The sequence below is a fragment of the Salvelinus namaycush genome, chromosome 2 (assembly GCF_016432855.1).
Source record: "Salvelinus namaycush isolate Seneca chromosome 2, SaNama_1.0, whole genome shotgun sequence".
Classification (NCBI taxonomy): Eukaryota; Metazoa; Chordata; class Actinopteri; order Salmoniformes; family Salmonidae; genus Salvelinus; species Salvelinus namaycush.
In genome coordinates, this window is record NC_052308.1 from 30,048,799 (window position 1) to 30,068,232 (window position 19,434).

Below are 19,434 nucleotides of genomic sequence, written 5' to 3' on the forward strand. Positions count from 1 at the left end.
CCTGTGCTGGTCCTATACGCCAGCCTTTCAGAAGCTTTGCCTTCACACAGGTGGTGTCTGTGCGGTCCTAAATCCATCCCGCTCACAACCTACCCGAGCGTTCTGAGGCGTCCACATGGTCCTAAAGTACACCTCCCAGTTTTGTATCACAAGTGGAATGATATAAAGCTAGGGGGGACAAAAATGCAATTTCATGTGGGGGGTCATTTCCCCCGTTCCCGTCCCCAGTGAAAGTTGCGCCCACCGTCCCCCATGGGTATCATAGAGATCATATACATTTATATTATGTGTGTGGTACATGGTGTATAGCTACAAGGTTAAAGGCATATTCAATATGTAAACCACCAGATTTTAAAAGTCTACGTTTTAAGCCTTGACCAGATAATACAAACTTTACATTGTGCTTTCTAGAGGGCCTACCAACTTTATTTTATCGACATACCTCATAATAAGAACTAGTTAGTCATTACTCCCCTTTAAATCCTCCACTCACCCCCTTTAACGTGTCTGTCTGCCTGTTGTCTGACTGGAGCTGTGTGTTATATGCCCGCTCCGCTGTCAATACCACACCACTAACCCAAATATTAATGCAATGCAATGGGAATATAGCGATCATGGCTAAGAATCTAATTTTGTTAATTATTCTCGTCCTGGTTTGCATATTCGGAACTTATGATGGTAAGTGTAATGTTTTTCCGATTAAGTTTTTATTCCGCCAGTGTGTATTTACTTGTTTGGTTTGTGAATGGAATTTATATTGCTTAGTAATAGCACAACATGGCGCACGGATTTGGTATCAAGCAAGTCGAGTTAGCTAATTTAACCTGATTGTTCACGGCTAATAGTATTGCAATAGAGATGAAAATAAGAGAATCAGCTAGCTAGCTACCTACACTGTTTGACGTTATGTTTAAATATGCTTTATAGCTAGCTAGCTAGCTAACTAACTAACTGTTTGAGAATAGCATAACGTTAGTTCTCTGGCCAGTTAGAAGCTAATTGGATGGATACTTGGATCGCGTTAGTAAACATCTCAAACATAGCACCATTTTTAGGATTTGGGATGAACAGCCAAGGTTGTCTACCAAGGACCTTCCACCATTCCTTGATACAATTCAAGAATCCAACAGCAGTGGTTTAACAAATTGCCTTGAGTCATCTAATCAAAGTTTAATTAATTTGCTGTATTCTCAAAAACGAATATGGAAATATTGGTTTATTTATTTATCATAAACTACCACATTCAATATCAAAGCATTTAAATCTGCTCGCTCAGATTCCTCATCAAGTAAGGTATGAGTTCCTTATTCCCAAATTTGACCTTATGTTTTTGTCATCATTTCCTGTGAAAATCTGTTTTTTAGCTGTTTATTTTTAGTGTGTGAACTGTCAACTCTGCAAACAAGACAGCTAGTGTCGTGGTTTTAAAGTGCAGCTCTAAACGCTTTTCCTGAGACTACAACACAATAGTTTAGCAAGCTGGAGTCTGAGGCTGACCTATTTAGCTTTGAAGAGCTGCAGTACATTGCGAAACGGGCCATTGTGTGTTGTTCTACCAATCAGCCTGTTAGTTTATCATTACTGGATAAAATATTAATTTATGAAAAGCATAAATGAGTAAACAGAACTCGGCCTCAGTTCTCCCTCTCCCTGGCCTTTAGCGTTTTTCGTACATGTAGAGATAAGAGGCTGGAAGGTCTATAAACACTCGGTCCTAGTCTCTTTTAAAAAGCCCTTGATCGTGAATTCATAATGTTTGAATAACATGGATGATATGGTTGGGCGCTTGTGTCTTCAAAAGAGTGTCCAACAGTGTAAATACAGATTGCATGTATATGGACTTTTTTCTCTGGGCAGGGCAGGGGGCTCGGTTGTATCCATGTATGGAGATTAAAAATGCCCAAACAATGGGGTAATGGAGATTTTCCAGTTTGTTATCTAATCTACTGAAATTAATGGTGTTAAAAGCATGGACTAAATTATCACAGCTTCTCTTTACAACTGTGACTTATTGTGAAAGTTTCAGCCTATTTCAACTTTTTAAATCGTGTTTCTTTCTGTGGGCCTATTTGATTGCTCTTCTCAACTTTTGTCACTTAGCCTAATATACCCATTTAAACATGTCCTTTTCTATATGCTTTTTCTGTTGAGTCTGCAAAGTTAAGTAACTAACTCTAGGATGATCTAGTTTACCATTATGAGTTGGATAAACCCATTGTTGATGTGATCAATGACATTAGGCATATTTTTCTCTATGCCTTCTCTGGAAAATAATTTAACTCTGTGGAAGGTTATGCCCCATACACATCGTGATGTATTTCATTATGCTATACGTCATCTTCACGCATTCTCGTTCCGCTACTACTGGACAGAGAGCATAGGGTTTCACAACAAGACAAGATGGAGGAGAGCCTAGTTTCTTGTCAGAGATTGCATTTATTTTGGGACATTGCAAAATATGACCTTTTCATTCAAGACAAACATTGTTTCAGGTGATAATAAAACATGTTTTGTTTAGTTTCCTCAACTTGTTTATCTAATTTTCTAGCAAGTAAAGCTAGTTTACAGAGTTGCTAGCTAGCTAAAGAGCTGCAAGACTAGGGGTGTGTTCGTAAATTCAATCTGGAGTGCCAGAGTGCGCACAGGGTGTTTGTAAATTCAGAGGTTGTCAGTTCTTAAATTCAGAACGTTTCGCTGTTGGAGCGTTCAGAGTGCACACTGGACGCTCTGACCGAGGAGTAGGTTTGATCCGCGTTCTGACCTCACAACAGCATTAAAGCACCCAAGCTAACGTTGTCAATCTGGCAACGCTCTGAATTGACGAACGACCAGAGCACACTCTGAGCACTCTTTGTCACTCCAAAGTGAATTTACGAACGCACCCTAGCTTGCTAGCAGAGCTGGTTAGGCTGTTTTCATGTTATCCAGAGCATTGGTGGCTATAACTGTGCTGCTGGCAACAATTTTAATTAAGCTTTTTTTCCGATGTTTACTGACACCGGCCATATTCAATGGGTGTTGAGCGTTCGTAAATTCATCAGTTATTCTGCACTCTGGCACACTCAGACGAGAGTGCTCTGAAATCCAAGTAGATAGCCAGAGTGAATTTATGAACGCACCCAAGGTTGAAGATACTGTCGCTAGCCACCTCAACCTAATAATCATCATCAAAAACAAATGTAATTACCATCACAAACTAAAACGAGAGGCAACAGTCATATAATGTGTATTATTTAACTTTACTATTCCAATAGGCCTATCCATTCCTATAAGTGAGTACTAATTGTTTACAAGTCACTAGTTATTCCATAAATTCATTGCCTAAAACCACATTTTCATCTTGTTCTGTGGTTTGGTAACCTCTTTTTCTATTGACAGACTCTGGCGGCACTAAATACGATGCAAAGTTTGGAAACATTTTAAGTATACGGCATCCGTTTCGCCACGGAGCCTTACACTGCAAGGGGGAGCTGTGATACCACACCAAGAATCTTTTTAAAAATTCGCCGTCTAGCAGGAACAGTGTTCAGAACCTGGTAATATCAGAATGTAGGATTGGATATAAACCTAACAATGTCAATTACTAATTCCTCTGAACAAGGGGAAAAATTCACTCGGAATAAATACTAGAAACAATACTCCAAGCCGCAGCTCCATACTGATTGGTGTGGGTGGCTTTTGACCATTTATTTGTAATCCCCATGTCTTATCCATTAACCAGGTTTCCATCCAACATTTCTTTAGCCAGTAAAGTACATGTCGGATAAAAAAATTTATGACTGGCCTAATGGTAAACTTTCCAAATGTCGACAAAACAAAACACAGTAGACAAGATGACATATTTTTGTGTCAGTAAAATTAATTATGGGAGAAATGTCGGTGGAAAAGCTTTTATGCGCAAATATTGAAATAATAATCACATCGAAATATAATTAGAGGCATGCGAAAATGTGTGGACCTCCCACTACAACTTGTTGGAAAAGGATGCAGTTTATTAGGCTACAGATGGCACATGTGCTCTAGCCCAGAGTTTCAATACCAGAGTGGGCACACTCACTATATAACAAAACCTTTTCTTTTTTTTAAACCATGAAAATGCGATGGAAACACATTTAATTGCAAAAGGTGTTTGTGTGCACTAGGTCATCACGCAAAGCCTTTTATCCTCAAGTCAATTTGATGGAAACGCATTTCCGGTGGGAAATTTTCACATGAAAATCTGTCGCCAATTTGATGGAAACCTAGCTATTGTTAAATGCTTTGGGTCCAAATCAGATATTATGTACAATATTTATTGAATGTTATATGAGTCCTATAATTACCAATTTGGGTCCAATCAATTAGCTTAATTCCTCAGATCAAGTTATATTTCAACAAAATAATGTTGCAGGAATGCTAATCTCAATTGTTTCTAACTACAGAAACAATTTCAGAACAATCTGAAATGGAGGGGCCTCCCGAGTGGCGCAGCAGTTTAAGGCACTGCATCGCAGCGCTTGAGGTGTCATTACAGACCCGCGTTCGATCCCTGGCTATGTCACTGCCGGCTGTGACCAGAAGACCCGTGAGGCGGCTCACAATTGGCCCAGCGTCGTCCGGGTTAGGGGAGGGTTTGGCCAGCCGGGATTTCCTGGTCCCATCGCACTCTAGTGACTCCTTCTGGAGGGCCGGGTGACATCAAGCTGACTTTGGTCGCCAGCTGGACGGTGTTTCCTCCTACACATTGACGTGTGGCTTTCGTCCTTGGCCTCTCCCGAGTCCGTAGAGGAGTTGCAGTGATGGGACAAGACTGTAACTACTAATTGGATATCACGAAAAGGGGATAAAACAAATTATAATTTCTTTTAAACATCTGAAATGGTGAGTGTCTTTCTTGGGCTTTTTGAGGTGGAATGACCCTAATAAAAGTTCACAGAAGTAACAAGTAAAGGTAAACCTATCAATTAGTTATAGTGTTTTTACTGATATCAGTTGTGTTTATGAATTATTAAGTGATTAAAACTCAACAGAATTTATGAAAACATTGGTAACAGAATTTCTGCAATTGAGTGGCTACAATGGGAAATCATAGTAGTCACAAACCACAGTTGGGTCACTACTGTCCTCCCTTTCACTGGCATACTGTTTTGTTCATATCTCTCTCTCTCCAATTAATGTCACCTTTTCCGGCTCTGACTGACACCTACCTACCCATGAGTCCCATCTTTCCATTTACTGTAACCTGCATCCTCACCCACTGAGCACCAATCGACACCGGACGCTGAAAGTCCTTCACTGTAGGGTGGGGTATTCAGTACAGTACACAGAAGAGCACATTAGAGTTGAGTACACTATAATGTACTGAACTATACACAACTTTACTGTACTGAACTCTACTGTACTGAAGCTCCCTGCCCATTCAGCCTGTCTTTTCAAACTACCTGGTAGTATAGGAAAAAAAGTTATTTTCAGAATGACAGTTTAGGACCTTTAATTTTCAACCCCTACAAAAAAATGTCCTGTTCCTGCATGATTATTTTCCAGGTGTAACAAACTGGCTGAAATGAAGATCCTACATCTGTAGCTGACACCCCATTCTTTCTGCAGACATCTTTGAATCTTAATTCGAAGCAGATAGGCCTATTTAACAGTTTTGGGATAATGTGGTCGCATAAAAAAACAGAGGGCGATTTTACTGAAATTATGTTACCCAACTTTGCATCTGCACAGTTCTTCCAGTAAAAGTGTTGTAAAATGTTCAGTGTAAATTGTTTAAAGTAGTCATTGTAGTCAACAGAGTTGTATTTTTTTGTTTGCCATACATTTAAAGTGAAGTGTCCTTAGGCTACATCACAATGTACAAAGCAATACAATGTGCACAGTTAGCCTTTTTTCTCCTTCTCTCTACTGTACCCTTTTTCTCCTCTCTCCCTCCCCCACTCCCTTCAGAGCCCTGTCGCCAAACAATACCTGTACTGTGCTTGACTTTAGTAACAAGCCAAACCCCCGCTTTTAACACAACCATAGTCCTCAAGGTTTTGTTCTGCCACACTATTTCTTCAACAGTCTTGACACATCACAGCATTCTCTAAAAACTGAGCAAAAAAACATGTTGCTGTTAAACATTTCCTCTCACTTTACTTCTACACCACCTCCTTTCTCCCAAGTCAGGCCTAGCCAGCCTGTCTGTGTATAAATTGTAAGTTGTATAGCCTATGTATTATATATGTTTTACTATAGTGCCAGTGAATAACCTTGCCACACATTCAGCACAGGGCCACTTGACGTGTGTACTTGTGTGGTGTGTCTGTGTGTACTCAGATCTGCGCTCAGATCCGGTACAATAACACAGATGCAGTTTGTGGTGTGTATTTGAAATCTCATCAAGGTCCTCCCATTTTATCTAAAATACTTGCATCTATATTTATATAAGCCATATTTCCTTTTTAAAGTGCTTTAAACTTAATGGCAAAAATACATGTTGTGAAACTTTCATCAAAAATTATACAAATTCAATAACAACATAAAATAACAACCTTGAGTTCATGTGTGCTGGATCACGGCATGTGTGTGTGTGTGCAAAAAAGGTCTGAGGTGTGACTGGATGTCAAATGTCCAAAAGGTGCCATGGCACTGTCCAGCGTCGTAATCACCCCAATGGTAAAATAATTGACAGTACCAGTCAAAAGTTTGGACACACCTACTCATTATAGGCTTTTTCATTAGTTTTACTATTTTCTACATTGTAGAATAATAGTGAAGACATCAAAACTATGAAATAACACATGGAATGATGTAGTAACCAAAAAAGTGCTAAACAAATCAAAATATGAAAGCCCCCCCAGCCTTGATGACTGCTTTGCACACTCTTGGCATTATTTTAACCAGCTTCATGAGGTAGTCACCTGGAATGCATTTCAATGAACAGGTGTGCCTTGTTAAAAGTGAATTTGTGGAATTTCTTTCCTTCGTAATGTGTTTGAGACAATCAGTTATTGTGACAAGGTAGGGGTAGTATACAGAAGATAGCCCTATTTGGTAAAAGACCAAGTCCATATTATGGCAAGAACAACTCAAATAAGCAAAGAGAAACGACAGTCCATCATTATTTTAAGACATGAAGGTCAGTCAATTCGGAAAGTTTCTTCAAGTGCAGTCGCAAAAACATCAAACGCTATGATGAAACTGTATCTCATGAGGACTGCCACAGGAAAGGAAGACCCAGAGTTACCTCTGCTGCAGAGGGAAAGTTCATTAGAGATAACTGCACCTCAAACATTTTATTTAATTTATTTTTTATTTATTTCACCTTTATTTAACCAGGTAGGCTAGTTGAGAACAAGTTCTCATTTGCAACTGCGACCTGGCCAAGATAAAGCATAGCAGTGTGAACAGACAACAACACAGTTACACATGGAGTAAACAATAAACAAGTCAATAACATGGTAGAAAAAAAGAGAATCTATATACAATGTGTGCAAAAGGCATGAGGAGGTAGGCAATAAATCGAATAATTACAATTTAGCAGATTAACACTGGAGTGATAAATCATCAGATGATCATGTGCAAGTAGAGATACTGGTGTGCAAAAGAGCAGAAAAGTAAATAAATAAAAGCAGTATGGGGGTGAGGTAGGTAAATTGGGTGGGCTATATACCGATGGACTATGTACAGCTGCAGCGATCGGTTAGCTGCTCGGATAGCAGATGTTTAAAGTTGTTGAGGGAGATAAAAGTCTCCAACTTCAGAGATTTTTGCAATTCGTTCCAGTCGCAGGCAGCAGAGAACTGGAAGGAAAGGCGGCCAAATGAGGTTTTGGCTTTAGGGATGATCAGTGAGATACACCTGCTGGAGCGCGTGCTACGGGTGGGTGTAGCCATCGTGACCAGTGAACTGAGATAAGGTGGCACTTTACCTAGCATAGCCTTGTAGATGACCTGGAGCCAGTGGGTCTGACAACGAACATGTAGCGAGGGCCAGCCGACTAGGGCATACAGGTCGCAGTGGTGGGTCGTATAAGGTGCTTTAGTAACAAAACGGATGGCACTGTGATAAACTGCATCCAGTTTGCTGAGTAGAGTATTGGAAGCTATTTTGTAGATGACATCGCCGAAGTCGAGGATCGGTAGGATAGTCAGTTTTACTAGGGTAAGTTTGGCGGCGTGAGTGAAGGAGGCTTTGTTGCGAAATAGAAAGCCGACTCTAGATTTGATTTTGGATTGGAGATGTTTGATATGAGTCTGGAAGGAGAGTTTGCAGTCTAGCCAGACACCTAGGTACTTATAGATGTCCACATATTCTAGGTCGGAACCGTCCAGGGTGGTGATGCTAGTCGGGCGTGCGGGTGCAGGCAGCGAACGGTTGAAAAGCATGCATTTGGTTTTACTAGCGTTTAAGAGCAGTTGGAGGCCACGGAAGGAGTGTTGTATGGCATTGAAGCTCGTTTGGAGGTTAGATAGCACAGTGTCCAAGGAAGGGCCAGAAGTATACAGAATGGTGTCGTCTGCGTAGAGGTGGATCAGGGAATCGCCCGCAGCAAGAGCAACATCATTGATATATACAGAGAAAAGAGTCGGCCCGAGAATTGAACCCTGTGGTACCCCCATAGAGACTGCCAGAGGACCGGACAACATGCCCTCCGATTTGACACACTGAACTCTGTCTGCAAAGTAGTTGGTGAACCAGGCAAGGCAGTCATTAGAAAAACCGAGGCTACTGAGTCTGCCGATAAGAATATGGTGATTGACAGAGTCGAAAGCCTTGGCCAGGTCGATGAAGACGGCTGCACAGTACTGTCTTTTATCGATGGCGGTTATGATATCGTTTAGTACCTTGAGCGTGGCTGAGGTGCACCCGTGACCGGCTCGGAAACCGGATTGCACAGCGGAGAAGGTACGGTGGGATTCGAGATGGAATTTATTTAGACATTGCAGCCTAAATAAATTCTTCACAGAGTTCAACTAACAGACACATCTCAACATCAACTGTTCAGAGGAGACTCCTTGAATCAGGCCTTCATGGTCGAATTGCTGCAAAGCAACAACTACTAAAGGACACCAATAAGAAGAAGAGACTTGCTTGGGCCAAGAAACAGGAACAATTGACATTAGACCGGTGGAAATCTGTTCTTTGGTCTGATGAGTCCAAATGTGAGATTTTTGCTTCCAACCACCGTGTCTTTGTGAGATGCAGAGTAGGTGAACGGATGTCTTTTGCATGTGTGGTTCCCATCGTGAAGTATGGAGGAGGTGTGACGGTGTGGGGTGCTTTGCTGGTGGCACTCTGTGATTTATTTAGAATTCAAGGCACACTTAACCAGCATGGCTACCACAGCATTCTGCAGCGATACGCCCTCCCATCTGGTTTGTTTTAGTGGAACTATCATTTGTTTTTCAATAGGACAATGACCCAACACACCTCCAGGCTGTGTAAGGGCTATTTGACCAAGAAGGAGAGTGATGGAGGGCTGCATCAGATGACCTGGCCTCCACAATCACCCAAACTCAACCCAAATGAGATCGTTTGGGATGAGTTGGACAACAAGTGCTCAGCATATGTGGGAACACCTTCAAGACTGTTGGAAAAGCATACCAGGTGAAGCTGGTTGAGAGAATGTAATGAGTGTGCAAACCTGTCATCCAGGCAAAGGGTGGCTACTTTGAAGAATCTCACATATAAAATATATTTTGATTTGTTGAACACTTTTTGGTTATTAGATGTATTTGATGGTTTTGATGTCTTCAATATGATTCTACATTGTAGAAAACACTAACAATAAAGAAAAACCCTTGAATGTGTAGGTGTGTCCCAACTTTTGACTGGTACTGTACATAGATTGCCTTTATGGGTCTATTTGAAGTCATATTTAGGCTAACTCATATTTTTGCCTTTTGAAATGTACACATTGGGGTCGAATTGAAATGCTCATGTATAAGATAACAAAATATATATATATATAATAGGCTCACACCAATGCATAATCTAGTGATGTCCTTTTACAGTGTGTGTGTGTGTGTGTAGTCTGTATGAGTCAAGGCCACATGTCATTAAGAAATGTTTTTTCCCTTCTGACGTAAATGAGAATAGTCCTACCACAGCATAGTAGCTGAAACTGAAAGACCCCTCAGACACAAACAGGCAGGTGGGTGTGCGTGTGTTAATTTCTAAACCACACCAAATAAAAGCCCTCAAATTAATTATTACTTCGCTCAAGCCCAGGGGAAGCTTTAAACCACAGCTGTTCCTTGTGCCAAGGTTGGGAGGTGAAAGGGTTCATTCACTTTTTTTAAAGAAAATATTAAAAGGCCAGGGATTTTTTTATTTGGCATGTACGTGCCTGTTGATAAACCGCATCAGAGTAAGGAAGCTTAAAGGCAAACAGGATATTGTGTGTGAGAAACAGTATGATTGAGATGTTTGATGAAGAGAGGTTACAGTGAGTGACCAACTCACGTTCCCTGGGTTTGATATTTGGAAAGGGATTTAGACAGAGGATGGGAAGGGAGGAGCTGGACAACAAGGGAGCTGGCCTAGGCAGTAAGATAAGAAAACGTAGTTCATGGGATTTGGGAAGCGGCCATGTAATTACATTGAGACATGCATTCGTAAAATGCTTGCAGCATTATCTTTTTACTACATGAGTCATCCAGTCATTTAAAGAGGTCTGTTTTTCCTTGTCTGTTTTTCCTTATCTCATTTCTATGAGTATTATCTATAACTGTATTATCGAATCTTCTGTAGTCACTCATTGATTTTTCAATGTTTTTTTCCCCCCTAAAATTGAGACTATGCATCCTGTCTGAACTCCAAGTACACCTGTGTTAGGGAGTCCTTGGAGTATCTGAGGCCAGACTCCCATAGGCACTATAACTAAGGGGGGAAATCTAATCTGGGTGTCAGGTAGCCTAGTATCTAGAGCATTGGGCCAATAAGTTACAAGTTTGAATCCCCGAGCTGACAAGGTGAAAAATCCACCAATATGCCCTTGAAATAGGACAATATAAACACTCACCTAATAATAATAGTAATTATTATAACCATATACAAGTTTGGGCCTCCTAGCTATTAACTATCAGGTTTTACTGTCTGTTTTAAAAATGGGAACTCTTTGAACAGACCTCGCTATGGCCTTGATTGATCGACATGGAAACATATTTTGTTCCAGCATAGCACTACATGTTCTCACCGATCTAGTATTAGAAAACATTCTAATCAGAGTTTCTCAGGATTGTAGTCTTGCCTCAATGGGCAATCCAACATGTGAACATAAACATGCCTCCAAACATTCTCACGGATTAAGTACTGTTTGAGAAACACACTGCCTGCTTAAGATCACTGAACCTGTGTCTAGAAAGCCAACTAGCTTTTGCTATAGAATCAGAAGACTGGGAGCCCAGATGCAGAAGCATGTGCACCGTGCATGTGCACAAGCACACGCACACACACATACTTCCTGTGTATCGATCGGAGTGGGATAGTCGGGGAGGTAGGGGATGGGGTGAGTACAGTGGTGTGTTTTTTGTCTTCTGCCTGGTGGAGTCTGGGTGTCTTAATCAGTTTTCCCTGTCTGAGTGCTGCCTGCTTCGTGCAGAGCTCTTTCCGCCGCCCTCGTCTAGAGTAACACCTCCAACCTCAACCCCAGTTTACAGAATGTCAGCAAGTAATAATCACCTTTCATTTCTCACTACTTTACTGTAGCTATCCATGTTTTTGAAGCCTTGTCTTCACAGGGATCTGGTTGCTCTTTTAATTAGGCTCCTATCAACATTAAGCCTATTAATCAATCAATTTGCAAAAGGATGAACCTTCTGGAAACCAAAAAGCTCATGTTTCCTTCATTCCTGGGAATGTGTGTTGTGTGGGAAATACAAATGCAACAGAGGGTCTGGTGTTTACATTGAGGTCATTTACAGACTACGATGGAAGAAAACAAAATATTGGAATTTCACACCATGTCAGCCTCGGTGCCCTAATGAAATTCAATTATCCAAAATTTCACTGAGGCAGTCACTGTCTAGACTGGGTTAATGACAGCTGCAGCTGCTCACACAAGTCAACCCCCTCCTCTGTACAAACCACTACTACAACTCGCCCCAAAAGCCACCAACATTTTCTACCCCCCCCAAAAAAAGCCCTCGCCGCAGGGGTTTAAAACACATTGAACGCCCCTTCTCTGCCTTTTTTTTTTTTTTACCTCCCCTGTCCTAGTTTTCAGGACTAGGCTGCCTGGGACTAATCCCAAACCTCCAGTACAGACCACAAACTCCTAAAAACTTTAGAGGTTCCCCCTTTCGTCTTATCACCCCTCCCTGTACACAGGAAGCTGACCTGGAGGATGGCTTATCCCAACAACTACATTCTGGGTTCACTCCCCTACCCCCACTGATCTCAGCTCAGTCTGGGTTGGTCAAATTCCCTGTAATCGCCACACAAAGGACCAATGTGATGTTGATTAAGGATTATGAAATTGTATGGGCAAAGTCCACTTCTGATTATAGTAACACTGTCAGTAGAACACCACTATTTAAAAGCAAGCTGTCTGCACTAAACAGAGAGACCTTTTGTCTTTGAACCTCACTTCCCTCCGTGTATGTCTACCATTATAGAGCCTGTATGTTGAGAGTATCAAATTACCCAGATGTCTTTGAGCTTTCTTGTGATGTCTGCAATGTGCAATAACTTGTCAAATTGCTTCTCATTCAATGTGTGTGTGTCCTCTCTGATCTGGTTCACCCAAAGAGACCTCACTGCCTGCTGTGCTGAAACTTGCTGTCTGACAGAACTGTGAATCTCTCATGCTCCCCATACAAGTCTACTGAACTGGGTTGATATTGTGTGATTTTTATCCAAACACCTGTTTCAGGCTAGGAGTTCAATGTGAAATAGTTACATGAGGTGCAGGTTATTAACAACAGTTTATGGCAGTGAAGGAAAGTCAGTCACAAAAGTAAGCTATCTCCATTTTAAAGTAGTACATTTTCTTATTCTTTTGCTGTTTGGAAAAAAATGTAAAGCTAATATTTGTGATTTACTGGTACTTGCAATACTGGAGTCTTGAACCAAATCTTGTGTGTCACCAGATGGCGGTGATATAGCTTAAAGCCATTTACAAACTAGGCAAACCAATTTTAAAGAAAAATACAATTCTCTTATCATTGGCTGATCACTCACAAGTTAGGAATCCCCACCTAGTTTTCTACTTTAAAATAGTGGAAGCCCTCAATGTGAAATCAAATAAAACTTTATTTGTCACATGTGCCGAATACAACAAATATAGACCTTACTGTGAAATGCTTACTTACAAGCCCTTAACCAACAGTGCAGTTCAAGAAGAGTTAAGAAAATATCTACCAAATAAACTAAAGTAAAAAATAGAATACATTTTCAAAAACAAAGTAATAAAGTAACACAATAACGAGGGTATAGACAGGGGGCACCGGTACCGAGTCAGTGTGCAGGGGTACAGGTTAGTTGAGGTAATCTGTACATGTAGGTAGGGGTGAAGTGACTATGCATAGATAAACAGCGAGTAGCAGCAGTGTACAAAACAAATGAGGGGGAGGTCAAGGTAATAGTCCGGTGGCCATTCGATTAATTGTTCGTCTTATGGCTTGGGGGTAGAAGCTGTTAAGGAGCCTTTTGGTCCTAGACTTGGCGCTCCGATACCACTTGTCATGCGGTAGCAGAGAAAACAGTCTGACTCTCTGACAATTTTATGGGCTTTCCTCTGACACCGGCTATTATATATGTCCTGGATTGCAGGAAGCTTGGCCAAAGGGATGTACTGGGCCGTACGCACTACCCTCTGTAGCGCCTTACGGTCAGATGCCGAGCAGTTGCCATACCAGGCGGTGATGCAACCTGTCAGGATGGTGCCGATGTAGAACTTTTTGAGGATCTGTGGACCCATGCCAAATCTTTTCAGTCTCCTGAGGGGGAAGTCGTGCCTTCTTCACGACTGTCTTGGTGTGTTTGGACCATGATAGTTCGTTGGTGATGTGGACAGCAAGGAACTTTAAGACTCTCGACTCGCTCCACTACAGCCCCGTTGATGTGAATGGGGGCCTGTTTGGCCCGCCTTTTCCTGTAGTCCACGATCAGCTCCTTTGTCTTGGTCACATTGAGGGAGAGGTTGTTGCCCTGGCACCAGACTGCCAATGTCCATGCAAAATCGGGTTATTTCCAAGTAGAGATCTCAATCCATCTCTGGAATGGTTATAATTGTTTCCCGGCCTGCCGCTGAACGTGTCTTTTTGAAATGGCCAGCTTTGGCGCGCAGTTTGATTACCGTTGATACTCTATTTCCAGGATGAACCACCTCTGTAGGGTAGGGGTGTTGTGCTGTCTTGTTGTACTCTTGTGATGTTAAAAACACCATTAGCTAATAGGGTACATTTTGTCACCGTTTGGGTTAAAAACATGTTTGTCCCCATCTGGAATGGTTTCAAACAACACACTGCATCTGCTTTGTTTTGTGAAATTATACCATTTGGGGCATGGTAAATAATTGAAACATTTCTGAGAGGTATAGTTCAAAAGATTGTTAAAGGTTCATCAAACTAAAGGGTTGTTTACCTCTTCAACGACTAGAGATTTGTACAATGTCAACTTAGTCCTAGTCCCTGCGACCCAAAATACTCAAGATGTTGAATCACTCTCTGGTGCCTTCTCTATCCTGATGGAGCATGCTACCAGCTTTATCAAAAGGAGATATATTTCTCTTTAAAATCTCAGGCTATTTTCTAATAAACTCACTGGCTATTATTTCAACGTGTCCTTAGAAATGCAATGTGTGTGGCTCGAGGTCAAAGAACAAAAAGTAGTGTTGACGTCTGTCTGATTTTCTCCAAGAGAAAAGCTGAAATTGTTTGGGTATTCTCTGGGAAATGGTGTTGTTCATTTGGAGGAAAAATGTAATAAACACAGTGAATCTTTTTTTTTTTTTTTTCTGTAGTCCAATGCTTTATCTTACAGGGGTATGATCATAGGACAAGTTGGTGTCAGTATAAAATAAATAGAGCCAGCACACTGAAGCTCCACCACAAAACAACATTTTGATCCAGCAAGGATCTTCATCAGGTCAAAGGGCCCCTGTGTGGTACTGCTGCTGTCTATGAGCGCCCTCTGCTGTATATATACTTGCATCTCATACAGTGGAGTGAAATTGTCTTGAAATGTTTTTTTATGTGGCAGTGCCAGCACAACTTCTTATGAAATTACAGCTTTGAGCGTGTTTTGAGTTTACCCAAACCATTATTCCAAAATATTGAAATCATCTCTCTCTCTGTCTCTGTGTACAGCTTTGTGGTGTAACTGCACCACAGCCCAGTGTGAGAAGACTGGCTCCCGGTGTGAGACAGACGGGGCCTGCATGGCCTCCACGTCCTTCATCAATGGGCTGGAGCAGCACATCCGTATCTGCATCACCCGGGACAAACTGGTGCCCCCGGGCCAGCCCTTCTACTGCCTGAGCGCTGAGGGCCTCCTCTACACACACTGCTGCTACACTAACTACTGCAACAGCCTCGACCTCAAAGTAACCTCTGGTGAGTGTCTCTCTCGACCTCGACCATGGAATATAAGCTGTATACCGCCACACACAAGCGCATGTCCCAGGTTGCACACCCTCACGTTACGAACCACAGGGCTAGGATGTCTGCTACAATAGAGGACAAGGGTCTCAAACACAGTTCAGTGAATTGTGTTATGTTCCCTCATGAAATGTGAAATATGTATTTAGTCTGATTTCTTTCTCTTCCCTCTCTCAGTGACGTCTCGGCCGGGCCTGGGGGGCGTCTTTGGCCTTGATGGTAAATGGGGTCCAGTGGAGCTGGTAGCAGTGGTCGCAGGGCCCGTCTGCCTGCTGTGTGTGCTGCTAATCATGGGTGTGTTCCTGTTCCAGTACCACCAGCGGGCCTACAGCCACAGGCAGAGGTTGGAGGTGGAGGACCCCTCCTGTGACCACCTCTACATGGCCAAGGACAAGACCCTGCAGGACCTCATCTACGACATGTCCACCTCTGGATCAGGCTCCGGTCAGTACTGCAACGCTAGGGCTCTGATCAATTCAAGCAGTCACAAAACAGGAAAAAAAGAGATTAGTGACTGTAGCTTTAATAATATCTTCCATAGAAGAAAACAAAATGCATAGGGGGAAATGTGGTTGATATTAGGCATGTCACAATGTGATTGTCTAACTGTATAGTCCTCTTTCTTTTTGTCTCTGTGTCCTGTATGCCTTGGTCCTCTCCGTCCTCTGTCTCTGTGCAGGCCTCCCTCTGTTTGTCCAGCGAACAGTGGCCAGGACCATCGTGCTGCAGGAGATTATAGGGAAAGGGCGTTTCGGGGAAGTGTGGCGCGGCCGCTGGAGAGGAGGAGACGTGGCGGTGAAGATCTTTTCGTCCAGAGAGGAACGCTCCTGGTTCCGCGAGGCCGAGATCTACCAGACCATCATGCTGCGCCACGAAAATATCCTGGGATTCATCGCCGCCGACAACAAAGGTAACAAAATACTGGCTGTCGTTCTATGACATCACAACAAATATTCCCCTTCGAAGAACACTGCTTGTAGATTTCTGGTGTTCAGGTCAGTTTTTCGTATTAGGTGTAGGGTCTGAACATTGGTCTCTGAACTTATTGTCCAACAATCTTTCTGTCATAGATAATGGCACATGGACCCAGCTGTGGCTGGTGTCAGACTACCACGAGTACGGCTCTCTGTTTGACTACCTGAACCGCTACTCCATCACCATCGAGGGAATGATCAAACTGGCACTGTCTGCTGCCAGCGGCCTGGCACACCTGCACATGGAGATCCTGGGCACACAGGGTGAGGGTGTTCCTCTGTAAATATAGGCCATGCTTCATAGCTGGTAGGAAATGCCAGCTCTCCCATTCAGCCTGGTCAGAGTCTGGGTTATGGATCTGCCCGATATGACTTACACAGCAGCCCCTCTAAACTAAAGCATCTCTGTTGAGTGCACTGACTCAGACCAACAGAGATGTTCCTTGATAGGTCAATTATTGATGTCATTCTGGAAGAACATTGGTATACTGCAGATATCCATGATTGTTTGATTCAAATGAATTGGACAACATAAAACACACGTTTCACATGAACATGTTAATGATCAGTTACATGACTTCCATTGATTGCCAGGAATGCAGTAATTGTCAGGTAGGCTCACTCTCTCGGCCCTCCTCTAGGTAAGCCTGGTATTGCCCACCGGGACCTCAAGTCTAAGAACATCCTGGTGAAGAAAAACAGTACCTGTGCCATTGCTGACCTGGGGCTGGCCGTGCGCCACGAGTCCACCACCGACACCATAGACATCGCCCCCAACCAGAGAGTGGGCACAAAGAGGTGCAAACACACATGTCCTCAACCTTAAGAAGTACTTGGTTTCTCAACTTACAACCCTCATGCCACCCCAGCTTAATAAAAACACACATATTCTCTGTGTCAGGTACATGGCCCCTGAGGTTCTGGACGAGAGCATCAACATGAGGCATTTTGATTCGTTTAAGTGTGCAGACATCTACGCTCTGGGCCTGGTGTACTGGGAGATCGCACGCCGCTGCAACGCTGGAGGTCAGACAGGCTCCACCTCAGCACACTATGGCTGGTCACAAATGGCACCCTATTCCCTATATAGTCAACTACTTTTGACCAGGGCCCATAGGGCTCCCTGTATAGTGCACTATTTTTGACGAGGGCCCATAGGTCTCCAAGTGGTAGTGCACTATATAAGGAGAATGGTGTCATTTGGGATGCATCTCTCAATGTAGTTAAAAGTTAAATTCACAATTGATTAGAAACACAGATATTGGACCTTACCTGACCTTTGACCTCTGCCCCTAGGTATCCATGAGGAGTACCAGCTACCGTACTTTGACCTGGTGCCCTCTGACCCCTCCATAGAGGAGATGAGGAAGCTGGTGTGTGACCAGAAGCTACGGCCCAACGTGCCCAACTGGTGGCAGAGCTACGAGGTAGGGACACTTGGATATGCATGTTCATTTGAGGTCAATCAAACAATCCTATTATGATAACACAGCAGTCACTCACTAATATGAAAGTGTCACTGGTTTCTTATAAGTATTAAATTGTATGCTGGTGTATTTTACATGAAGTATGTTTATTTGTCAAGCTTGTTCTCTGGGGATGCATTGGTGGTTTTGATAAGCTTATTTATCCTTGTGCATATCTGCACCATATTTTCATGTATGACTTCCTCTAACCTCATTTTCCTCATGTTCGCTCAACCGTTGGTCCAATTTTCCTGAGCTTTATATAACACTGTACTTAATCTATCTTCCTATTTTCTCTCTCCCTCCCCATCCCCCAAGACCCTGCGTGTGATGGGGAAGATCATGAGGGAGTGTTGGTATGCCAACGGAGCTGCCCGCCTCACCTCCCTGCGCATCAAGAAGACCCTGTCCCAGCTGAGTGTCCAGGAGGACATCAAAGTCTGAGAGGGCCCTATCCCAAAGAACTGAGGAGAGCACTGGGGACTCTGTCCTGCACTAAAGAATACTGAGAGAGATAGATAGAGGGACAGGGTCTTTTCAAAGAACTCACAAGCTAACGAAAGAAAATGTAAACAAAAAAAAAAACATTACATAACTCTCCTGACAGTTTTTGTTTTTAAAGCCACCACCGCCTGAGTTGTGACAAACCCTACCTCGTCTATTCAGCCAAAACTACTGACAACCCCTGTCCTTCCCTTGCCCCCAACCTATCCCACCATTCTGACCCCCAAACCTGTCCCTGCAGCCCCCCTTCTCCGTTCTGTTCCTACTAAAATGGCTGACTGCAATTACTGATATTACTACTACTACTACTACTACCGATAATGCCCATGTTAATGTCAATGGCAGGATATACACTGAGTGTACAAAACCATTAAGAACACCTTCCTAATATTGGGGAGGAACCCCCCCACCTCTTGCCCTCAGAACAGCCTCAATTCATGTTGACTCCAATGCTTCCCACAACTGTGTCAAGTTGGCTGGATGTCCTTTGGGTGGTTGACCAATATTGATACACACGGGATAAACCCAGCAGCGTTGCAGTTCTTGACACACTCAAACCGGTGCGCCTGGCACCTACTACCATACCCTATTCAAAGGCTATTCAAAAGCCTTTGTCTTGCCCATTCACCCTTTGAATGGCACACATACAATCCATGGCTCAAGGCTTAAAAATCCTTCTTTAACCTGTTTCCTCCCCTTCATCTACACTAATTGAAGTGACATCAATAAGGGATCATAACTTTCCCCTGGATTCAGCTGGTCAGTCTCTCATGGAAAGACAATGTTTTGTGCACTCAGTGTATACTGTATACAACTGTAGTTAGTAAGAGGATGTGTGTAATTTAATTTTATACAATATTTTTTATTCGATTCACAAGTACCTATGTATTTGTTTGCCTTTATACTGTATTGATGCCATGT

General features: G+C 42.7%; 1 protein-coding gene across 1 annotated transcript; it reads left to right on the forward strand.

Annotated features, from left to right (window-relative positions):
• The first annotated feature begins 560 nt into the window (after window positions 1-560).
• LOC120025260 (activin receptor type-1B-like) lies at window positions 561-18,936 on the forward strand. Its single transcript, XM_038969754.1, has 9 exons — window positions 561-678; window positions 15,279-15,524; window positions 15,747-16,013; window positions 16,249-16,479; window positions 16,640-16,807; window positions 17,185-17,341; window positions 17,445-17,569; window positions 17,840-17,970; window positions 18,328-18,936. The coding sequence occupies exons 1-9, from the start codon at window positions 588-590 to the stop codon at window positions 18,451-18,453; spliced, it is 1,542 nt and encodes a 513-aa protein (XP_038825682.1). The 5' UTR covers window positions 561-587; the 3' UTR covers window positions 18,454-18,936.
• The last annotated feature ends 498 nt before the right edge of the window (window positions 18,937-19,434 follow it).